Consider the following 11279-nt stretch of genomic DNA (forward strand, 5'->3'; position numbering starts at 1 on the left):
ACTGAGTCACTTTGTTATGACTGTAAAATGAGGATAGAAATGAAGGTGTCTTACCCCAGGGGAGACAGCTGGGCCCAAGGGAGTAGAAAAGCCTGCAACAGTTACAGCTAAACCCATTGGGCTTACTGCAACTAAACTTTGGGCATGGCCAGGTGTTACTGACAGAATTTATGGGTTCAGCCAAAGTTCGGGGTGGATTGGAGGTCCCATGTTGGCAGGAATCCCAAAGAAAGTCTGTCCCATTCCCAGTCAGCCCAAGCAAGTCTACCCCCAGGTTGTTTGTTTGGTAACCACCTGGGGACCTGAAAATTTGAAAGTCCCATGAACTGCCCTCCCCAGGCCCAAGCCTCCGAGACAGCTCAAAGCCCAGACAGCCCTAGGCCTTCGGCTTGTACCACTTGCAAAGAGACCAGCAGATGAGCCGACTTCCGTCTAGGCTCCATATCTTTGACTCTTTGACTTGCAGAGAAATTGAGAAGTGTTGGTTTTTTTTGTTAGTTTGTTTTGTTTTTTGGTTGTTTTTGTTTTTGTTTTAATCAGAGTAACAACACGTTTCAAATCATCAGAGCCTTCCTTGGAACAAAGTAATGTTTCTTCATCCAGAAGAAACAGAACTTGAGGAACTTGAGGACTTTAGACCCCAGATTACTTCTGCCAGATTTCTTCAAACCCATTGTCCATTCCCAAATCTTGGGCAGAAAGAAGGAAATTAAATGTGTTTTCATATGTCTGTACAGGGCCATCTTTGATGGCATCAACCAAGATTAGAATTCTACTTTGCACAGAGATTCTGGTGAATAAATAAGTAAGCACATTTAATTAATTTATTTTTTATTTAATATCCAAAAATTAAAAAGCTTTCATTGTGAAATTCAAACATTTAAATAATATTCCAGTACAAAAATATAGTCCTTAAGATAAAAACATCCATACTGCTACCTCCAAATAAATAAATTGACATCAGACACATTCAGATGATTCAATACAAAAAAAAAAAAAAAAAGGAAAGAAATTTTCATAATCAGTGAGTTGAAGTCAGTGCAATAGAGTTCGTCACATTTCCTGGAGCTGTCAAGTAGCCTGTCCTCTTAGTCAGTTCAGTGCATATCAATAACTATCAGCAATAAATCACCAAAGCCCCGGTTCAGAAAAGTGCTTCAGCATTTTGCTCATCTTTAAGCATGTCTATTTGCTTGATTTGGATTTATATATGCTTAGAGCTAAGCAGATATGCATGTGTTTTCCTGAGTACAGAAACTTTCCAGGCTTGGTGCCTCAAATAAGCGAAGGATGAGACCGATGAGGACAACACTACTTGGATACCTGGGTATCACGTCAGTTCAGTATTTCCATATGGAAACTGGGTAAACATCACCTCATTCTGTAATTTCAGATCAACAGACACGTGACAGATAGACAGAATTTTAAGACAAAATAATTTCTTACATAGCAGTAGGAGGTATAAATACTTTGATTGGTGTTTCTTTATAAATAATTATTTAAAATACTTAAATATTAATAAATAAATGTATAAAAAGCTCAATGAGAAGATTTAAAAAAAAAAACTGTGCATCATAAAATTTGTAAAATAATTCAGTACAAAAGGCCATATGATGTCATTAACATCTGCATCTCTTTGGAGACTGGCTCCTTTTCCTTTTGAGAGTTGAAGTCTCCAGCAGTTTCTGTAAGACACTGAACAGCTCACTCACAGCCTTGCGTTGGATTTTCAAGCCAGTCAGCTGTAAGAAACAAACAGAATGAAGGTCACACCAAGAACTGTTATTATTTACAGATCACATCCTACAGTCTACACTGCTAATGGGGCAGAGCAGAGAGGAACCAGCAGCTTTCAATTACTCTACCACCCAATTCCTGAAACAAAGAGCCAATTTTCATATATTTTTTTCTGCTTTCTTCATTACTTTGCAACACGTCACAGACTGGCTGTGTGCTGTGCAATGGAGGCACTCTATGATTATTGCTGTGTTGCAATGCCATCTGAGTTACCCACGAGGAGTCAGCTCAATCAGGGCATCAGTATCAGCGGAGGTCGGTGGCTCACACCGCTGACACCCAGTAAGCCTGGTGGCCCCAGAGCCCTCAGAGGCATGCCATGGCCAGGCACAATTTTCCAACCCAATTTGTAATCATAAGGAGCTGTTGATGGTGCCTCTGGGCCAGACTCCACCAAGACTCGGGGTGGGCAGTCTCTGAGCTGATGCATGGCTGGAAACATCAAGTTTTCCAGCCTGAACAGAGCCATCCGGGGATTACCAAATGGGTTACTAAACCGTTACTGGCCTGAGTCAGACTCAAACTCAACTGGAAAATATAAAGTCATGAGTGCCTTGGAGGCAGGGAAAGAGCCTTACCTGAAGGTTTGACAGGTCCACGAGGTCTTTGAACTTCTTATAGTCATCAGAAAGGGTGTCTCTCAGAGTATTGAGCTGCTCAGACAGGTTTTTGATGTGTGGCTTTGACATGTCAGTTTTCTTTAACATTTCCAAGTACAGGGAAACAATCTGGCTCAGTATGATCCTTTTTTCATTTCTCTGTTGAAGAATACAGTCAAAAAGAAAAGCTTGTGAATGTCCATCAAGAGGAAAATGAACAAAACTAAAATACAGCATTTGGGGTTTCTTTCTGCCACTAGAGACAGGATGCCAAAGAAGATGCTGTAACTCATCTCCTGGGCTTACTGTAGCTCTGTAGCTCAGGACCAGCTTCATGGTGCAGCACAAAGCACTTTGATCTTTATGAAGAGCATTTTAGTACGTTTTTTTTTTTTTCATTTTTAAGTTCCTAAAGCAACCTCTGCTTTTGTTCATTCTGCCCTGTCTGGTTACGCTGGTCTTGGAGCTGCTTTTTACCAAAAGTGCCCTACAACATGCCTGAGATGCTTTGTCACGTGTGGTTCTGACTTACCTCTGTCCAGTTTTTCAGTTTCTCTATAAAAACAGGATTGCCATCAGCTACATCTGAATTACTTGCGTTCTGCAACAGAGAACATACACATCTGTTATACATACAGTACTTATCACAAGGCAAATAGTGTTCTCCTCTCAAATGAGCAGTAAAAAACATAGACAAGTAATTTTTGCACCACTGGCCTATAACTACTACTGTGCTTTCACTTTTGGACTTCTTTTCACTTCTGAGAGTATATTTTGCAAATATGTTCTCTAAGCACCAATTCACATTGGATGACTGCATAGTAACAGAAACAGCATTAATCTGCTTTTAAATGTCTTCTCCTGCTATAACTCATCTGAATAGAGACATTTAGCACCACATGTTTCACTAAATGCTCCATGCAAGTTTTGGTACTGACAGTTGAGAATTAAATAATAAGCCCAGCAGCTGTCTAGGCAATTGTCAGACCTGGTCTTGGATGTTTTCTTATAAGTTGAAATCCACCAGTCTGTGGGCTTGAATTTACCCAGTCTTAGTAAAATCTCATATGGAACAAAGACAAATTAACTGTACTATAAAATTGCAGTTTGTAAAACCAGAGAATAGCCCAGTAGCCCACAGTCAGACGTGGGGATACATAGGGGTTGTGGGCTACCAAAAGGCTTGCAGGGTCTGAGTTTAACCATCAGGTGTTAGCCACACACTGTGGCAGATTCTAGGAAACAAAGAGCAATACAATTCTCCTACCAAGGAAAGGCAAATTGAATCATTTCCTTTTCTCTGTGTGTATGTTTTTTTTTTCATTTTTTTTTTCTTTTTGTATACAACAGTCACTATTTCCTTTTTTGTCTGCTTGGTAATTTAAATATAATGAGTGTAATGGGAAAGCTTGCAGGCTGACAGAAACCTCGTAGGCTGATTGGCTCCCCACACCAAGCACCTTGCCGAGCCTTGGTTTGCACTTCTGAAAGGTGGTGAGCACCTGCTGCAGACTGCAGTTTTAATTTCTCTGCAAGAAGCTTACCACTGCTCAAGATGTCTCAGACAGTGTTATTTATATTCTAGTGAGAGCCTCTTTGATCTACGCTAATGAAAAATTTAAGATATAAATCAAAATGCTAAAAAATCAGAGCTGGAAATAGGAGAAAACTCTTGCAGTTAATTTCATGTGTTTACAAATATATATATATGTATAATATATTAAGAATAAAAGCTGTTAACTAGAAGTGACTCTATTGTAGATCCCTTATCTGTACGACTAATCCCAGCTAAAGTTAGCTCTGGTCTATTTTAATGCCTCCTGGGTGGAGACAGGTGAATTGATATTACAATTAAGTTATCAAATTTCTGTCTGAAAAGAAGTGATATCACTTAACATTCCCACACCAGATCATAGGCAGAGATATGGAAGCAGGATGGCTGGAAGATGCTAAAGAATAAGCAGTAGTGACCAACCTTGGGCAACGTATTATTGATAATAATAAAAAGCACAAGATGCTTCTGATAAAGCAAAACATTTTGCTTATATTGCAAACTAATAATAAATCCTCCGTTAACTTAACTAAGCTAAAACTAATTCAGTGTCAGTAAATTGTAGCTGAATAGAATTGAATCAAGGTTCATTCATCCATTCATATCAAATTGCATTAAGATTTTTTTGTTATAAAATATTCCATGAAATCAAAAACCAAATGGAGCTGGTAGAAGCTCTGAAATAAATGCAAACTACTAAAATCATTATTGAAAAACTGAACCATGTTAGTGAATAAATAAAAGCTAACAAAACCAAACAAATTGTCCATATTCTGGTTTAAAAAAAAATGTAACAAGCGTTAGTTCTATGATCACTATTGGTACACACTGAGGTTTATGACAAGCAGTGCTCAAGCCTGGATTATATCTATAGCACAAGCAGAAGAAGAAGAGAAATGCAGTAGAAGATTGTACTTACAAAGTCAGCTTTCAGTTTGTCTATGTCATGTTGAAGTTGACTAAGAAACAGAGCACTTCCAGAACATCCAAAATAAATCACGATGACAGAGAGAACAAACAAGCAGTAGGTCTGGCAAGTCATTTTCTTGGTGATGGTTCAGTTATGGTTCAGTTAATATGCTCAGATAACTTCTGGGAGATGTCAGATCTAAGAGTAATGAGCTTCAACTTCTAATAGTTGTATCTTCTATTAGAAGAAAGTAGACGAGTGAACTTCATCTGACTGCCAGTGGTATTTATACCTGGTCTTGAATTTTTTTATTTCGTCATCACAGGCTGTGTATATTTAGCCAAGATAGTGTCAGATAAGACTTCACTTTTGGCTAGTCGAGGGAATCCCTCGAAAGCATCTTTCTTAAAGTATGGTCCTGGAAAATTTTTCAGTGGTTTGTCAGAGGGTAACATTTACGTGACAGTTCTGAATTTTCTTTTACACGTGGTTGGGGAAAAGGAGAAAATTATGATACGGGTTAAAGAGTATCCATTGTGGCTCAGGCATTCTTACAAGCTATCTGAAAAATCATATCATGTGGTTAAGGGGTCAATATAACAGCCAACTCACTTCCGGCATTCTTTTAAAGTAACCACTGAGACTGACATGGTATACTTCACAGTCACTTAAAAATTGAAATCTCCTTACCACTGTCCTTTTGTGAAAAACTATTTGCATTGTTTCCATAGTCTAAGGTGTATTTTTTGCCTCTTTCCCATTATTCATCTCCAGATTCAAACTAGGCTTGTGGAAAATTAGGTTCTATCAAGGATACAATGATGCATCATATTAAATATCTCCATGGTTCCCTACTATCTGCAAAAGTAGAATATTTGCTACTCAGGACACTCATCTGTGTTTGACAATAATTAAAGTTCCCCACCTGCACATTCATTTGCACTTGTGCACATGAAGTATGAAAATTGAAGGACATGATTAAAAAAAAAAAAAAATGGAAGCAGGCAGACAGGATGGTCTCCAGGTGTACACAGGCCACTGCAACAACTATGCTGAGGTAGCTGTGGAAGAGGTTCCTGTGTAATAATTGAACTCTGCTTTGATGGATATCAAGGGAAAAAAGTTGACTGTGCAGAGCTGTATAAAGAAATCAGAGTAATTTTAGGCTATAGTATATAAATACAGGGTAGAAAGGAGACTCAATAAGGGGAAGAAGAAGGAACCCACAGGAAAAAAAAAAAGAGAGGGGATCAGGCAGAGGGCAGATGTGGGCTCAGTTCACACAGTGTACAGTGGAGGACTTCTGTAGCCCATCAGAAACAGATGAGAATCAAACAGGTCTCCAACAACTATGACTTGAGCTCTCCAGCTCCTGGATGGGTCATCAAGTGTTCTTTGCCAGAAGCTGTCTCCTTCATCAGCAGCACCTCCAGCCTCAAGAAATGACCGGTAACTCTATCAACAGTTTTTAATCTGCAGCTTGAAAGAGGACCTCCATCTAGAAACTGGGTCTAGACTGCTACTACCACTGCAAAAGGGGAATTGCCATTTTGCAGAGACTAGAACCAAATCCCATCAGCAGTCACAGGCCCAAAAGCTACATGCAAAACTCCCTGGGAACAGCAGCATACCCAGATGGCACATGCCTCACAACAGGGGCAGTACTGTACAAATGTTATGATTGTAAGTGTACTTGGGGTAGTAATGCTATGCAATGTCTTTATTGGTTTTAACTTGAGAAATTAAAACTGTGTAAACAATGACTCAATTGCTGGAAGCATTGCTTTGGAAGTAAGATGATAATGCTAATCAAGGCTATTCAATGATGGTTCAAAGCACTGTAAAAACCACAAAGTAATCACATTAAAAATACAAAGTAGATTCACAGGTGTGCAAGGTAATAATAATACCAGCCTATCAGTGATGTGAAAATATCTGGATTGCTTTTCAAGGCAAGCACAGTCAAATGACATGTTGTGGCATGGTCAAACATAGGTTCATATGTACAGGAAAACCAAGAAAAATTTACAAGGTGAGAGATGTGCTGAAGGGCATCAGCTGGCCATGAGCCAGTGGAGTGATTCTTTGGCAAAATGTTGGAAAGGAGTAGTCAAGTGGCATATGGAAAGCGATTCCTGTTACATATGGCTCTCTTTAAGCTGTCAGAAATATACAGCTGGAAGAGGGACTGGGTTATCGAATCCTTTTTTTTTTTTTTTGCACATCCTAATTTGAGCAATGGTTTTCTGTTGGATTACTAGAGAATGTGCAAAGAAATGCTGCTAGGATGGTAAATAGTTTGGAACAGTTATTTACTCAAATTAAAATACAACTGAACGCAATCAATTGCTGTAATTATCCAACCAGGCAGGAGATGGATATTCCAGGAGATGGAAACTGAAGTCAGTAATCCTGGCTTCTTCTGCAGAGAACTATTTATCATGTGCTGGGCTAGACTGCCTTGTTAAACCTATCAGACATGCATCTTTCATCTACAGGAGTCTGTACCTCTCAGGTCACCTCCCTTTGATCTCCCATTACCCAACAGAATGTTAAGCTAAGCTTTTCAGAGTAACAGGAAAATAAAATATCAGAAATAGAGAATTTTTCCAGTTCACCTTTTATAAATGCTGGTTAAAACCTTTGGGGTGGTTAATTTCATCCCTAGATCTCATCACCTTCCAGAGGAGGCCACTGTCAACCATCTAATTTTGTGGGTAAGAAAACAGAAACACAGAACAATTCTTGATCATTCAGCATCTAGGAAAGGCAAATCTAGGAACACAAACAACATCCCCCAGTCCAGTCCTTTGCCCACTAACCATCACTAAAAGTATTATATATTAAAATGAGGCAAGAAATTAAGAAAATATTAAAGAAGAAAGCCATGACATCTGGCTTTGTCATATTATCTTCTGAGTGCAGGTCTGACTTCCAGGTACCTCTTCTGACTATCAAGGTTATATTTCTGTTTCAGTACTTCTACTCATCACCATATTTGAATTATCAGACAAAGGGGCAAACGTTCTGTGGCAAATTCATCATCTGGTTGCAGGACAGAAAATGAATCCTAATATAAAAATTGATAATACTTTTTCTAATTTTTTTTACATTTGAATAAGTGGTACCATGTTAAAGTTGACATGCTTGCCTTGTAACATTCTCATATATTAACACGTCACCACGTCTCTCCAGATCATATTGAAACAAGTCAACAGCAGGTGGTCAGAATGTAAGGGCCCTCAAGGCCCAGGGATCTTGCCAGCTCCCAGCCCTGTTTTGCGTCCTTCCCAGCAAAAGTGTTAAAACAAGTGTCCATTGTCTCGTGTATGCCTTGTTGCCCAAAAAGAGTGATCAGTCAAGTGGGAAGGAAGACTCAAGTTCAGAGAGCTCCTATGGATTGATTTTCCAGAGCATCAGTTCCAGAGACTGACCCAAGGGCCTAAAAGCATCCAATCCTTTTTCCGTCTTTCTTACTACAGATGTACCAAGCATATGCTGGATGGGACTGAACGTTTACCACTAATACAAGCTCTTTGCCTGAGTACTAGTCCTAATCTAGCAAAAAAAGAGGTGCCAGAACAGTATTGAAAAGTCTTGTGCCACATATAATTGGAGTGGTCCTTGTGTGTGGCTTAACAGTCGGAGCTGGACTCTCATCTGTTCCAAAAGCAGTAGGAAATGAAACCAAGGTGTTTTTTTCATTTTGCTGCCTGGAAGTCATCTGACTCTTCATGTAAAGTAGAGGTTTCACACCCTTTTGTTCAGGCAATGTGTTACACCAATTACCCGATGATGTCCTTGCAAAGTCATGTCAGATTTCACTATGACCACTTACTAAAGATTTTTCCCTTTCATTTTTTATTTTATGTGAAATCCTAAGAGTGCTGGCTGAGTGGTTAGCAAGGAACTTCATTTACCAGTCCAGCAGATCTCCTCCAGACTTTCGTTTCTCTAAAACTCAGTGTCTGTTTCTATTACCACTGCACAAGGAAAGCAGCCCAGAGTTGGAAATCCCTGCCTGAGCTGTAATTCTGATCTTGCATAACACTTCACCTTTTTGCTTTACTTTCTTATAAAGCAGGAAAATATTTCCTTCTTTTCTTCCTCCACAATAATGAGGGTATTTTTTTGGGAATTCTACAAATATATTTTCCTCTGGAAAATGATGATCTTTTTAAAAGGAACTTTTCATTGAATAGAATTGACTTCATAAATTTTCTTTTTATTATTTTGAGGTCGAGAGTAAGTTCTGAAATTCTCAAAATTATTTCTTTTATCACTTTCTAAACTAAATATTCTACTCTGCCCATTCAAAGCACTTTTTGGAAATTTTGTTGTTTGGAGAGAACTAGAAAAGCAGTTTGTACTGACCTGAAATACCACACAAGAAAGACCCTTCAGATAAGATACTTTGCACCTTACCGTGTATAAAGTTTTCTATAAAATGAAGATGCATTTTATAAACATCGTTCTACCCAAAATGATATTCCGAGATGTTCTAGCTCTTCCATAATACCGCTGCTCTCTGTAAGACCGGCAGTCTAGTATTTCCATTAGCTTTTCCACAAATATTTGTTAGTTGTAAGGTAACATTTTTATTCACTTTAAGAAAACTAATTCATTAAGAAACAAATTCCAATGTAATTTGGCTTGACTGTATACTCTAGTTCCAACTTGCTGTTACTTCCCATGAATATATTTGTCTTTGCTGTACATTAATATCCACACAAAAAATAAAAAATAAAAATAAAAATAATAAAAATAAAAATTCGCTCACAGTGTCTTTCCCAGCAAAAGGGAGCATGTTTTCATCTATATACAACTCTTCATCCCGAGGAATCTCTGTCATTTTCAGAGACCACTATTTATTCAGTTTCACTTTCTTAGGACCTTAGGTCCACATTCAATAGAAGCCAAAATGTCATCTGAACTTCCGCATCCAGGTATCTGTCATAGTACCTCATGACACCTTTTCAAAAGGACTGTGTTGTTTTTAAAGAGAGAAGGCCAAATTACACTAGACTTTGATCAGCTGTCAGTTAGTTGTTGTATGTATTGGGTGAATACAGTTAGGGGTCTACATCAACCTCATCACCAACTTGCAACATCTCCCAAAATAGCAGGGACTCTGCCAGAAGTTCATTGCAGACTGATCGGGGGCTATGATTTCCAGTGTTAACAACCCAGTACCTTCCACACATTCTCAATATAATATCCCAATAGTGTTTTTCAGACTTTCCACCGGTTGGTGAGCCAGCTCCATTCATCTTCCTCCCGTTATGTTTATTGAATTTTCTCTGTGTATCGGTTTTTGTGACTCATTCCTTCTTCTTTTGTTGATTGTCTGTGTTGCTGGCTTTTATCTTCAGTGGAGTTTTATGCTTTAGTTTTTAACAAGAAATTCAAGTGTCGTTCCAGTGCTTATTGTACAGTCACATTTGTTTTCCCAGCTTAAGTACCTTTCTCACACAGACACAGACTTGTATTGTGCGAAAATAATATGCGTATTTAAATTTGAAGGAAAACACTAATGAAAGCAACCCTGTAATGCCTTAATTTCTTACTGAAATATGTTGAAATATGAGCATTGGGGGGGGGGGGGGAAATCTTGTCATTTTCATGTTATCCCTTACATTGTTTGTAATAATCAAATAACACATACGTATAAGTAAGAACAAGTGTGCAGGTGTGGGCACATGTTGAAAGTTAATGACCCGTTTCAAACGTAAGTAAGAAAAAAAATCCATGAAATATTTCAAATCAGCCTACAGAGTGGACATTTTTTGTCATAACTTTTTAGAAATGTCCACGGGAGGTTTCCTAGCAGAAATCTGATATGTGATGCAATCCTTTCTTCTAAAACAACCCAGGAGATAGTTTGGTGGGGATTCCCCTTGCCCGCCATACTCTTTAGTGCCATTCATAATTGTGTGACTAAGCAAACCAGTCAACTTTACTCACAGAAAAAAGCAAATCGGAATGATGATTTGGTCCTACCTGTTTCTGTCCTGCCTTCAGAACACTTATGAGGACACCAGAAAATCAAACGTACAAGCAATCCGTCCACAGATGACATTTTACTTAGAAATGGACCTCTTGAGAGCAATTTAGTTGCAAAGAGTTTCGAGTTAGATTTAAAATTTAAAGTCAAAGGAGAAATATGCAAGACCTTTGCTCTTTAGGAGTTAAAAAATAAACTAAAGAAACTTTTCACACCCTTAGTACGTTTCCTCTTCATCTCCACAGGAAATAAGACTACCTCTAGAAGAGCTACTGTGGGTCGAGTGTAGAGGCACTTTATTTTAAAGTCACGTATCTTCTTTTTTCAAAGACCCAGACTAACATCTATAAAGTGCTCCGAATGGACATCTCTAATCAGCATTAGGAGATGTGAAGATTTAACTAGCAAATGTGCTAA

General features: G+C 38.5%; 1 protein-coding gene across 1 annotated transcript; it reads right to left on the reverse strand.

The window, feature by feature from the left end:
* Positions 1 to 795: 795 nt before the first annotated feature.
* IFNG (interferon gamma) lies at positions 796 to 6510 on the reverse strand. Its single transcript, XM_080577282.1, has 4 exons — positions 4868 to 6510; positions 2929 to 2997; positions 2376 to 2555; positions 796 to 1742 (listed from the first exon to the last, which is right to left on the reverse strand). Exons 1-4 carry the CDS (start codon positions 4988 to 4990, stop codon positions 1620 to 1622), a joined length of 495 nt encoding a protein of 164 aa, XP_080433408.1. The 5' UTR covers positions 4991 to 6510; the 3' UTR covers positions 796 to 1619.
* Between the last annotated feature and the right edge of the window lie 4769 nt (positions 6511 to 11279).

Source organism: Anser brachyrhynchus, assembly GCF_964034855.1.
Source record: "Anser brachyrhynchus genome assembly, chromosome: 1".
Taxonomy (NCBI): Eukaryota; Metazoa; Chordata; class Aves; order Anseriformes; family Anatidae; genus Anser; species Anser brachyrhynchus.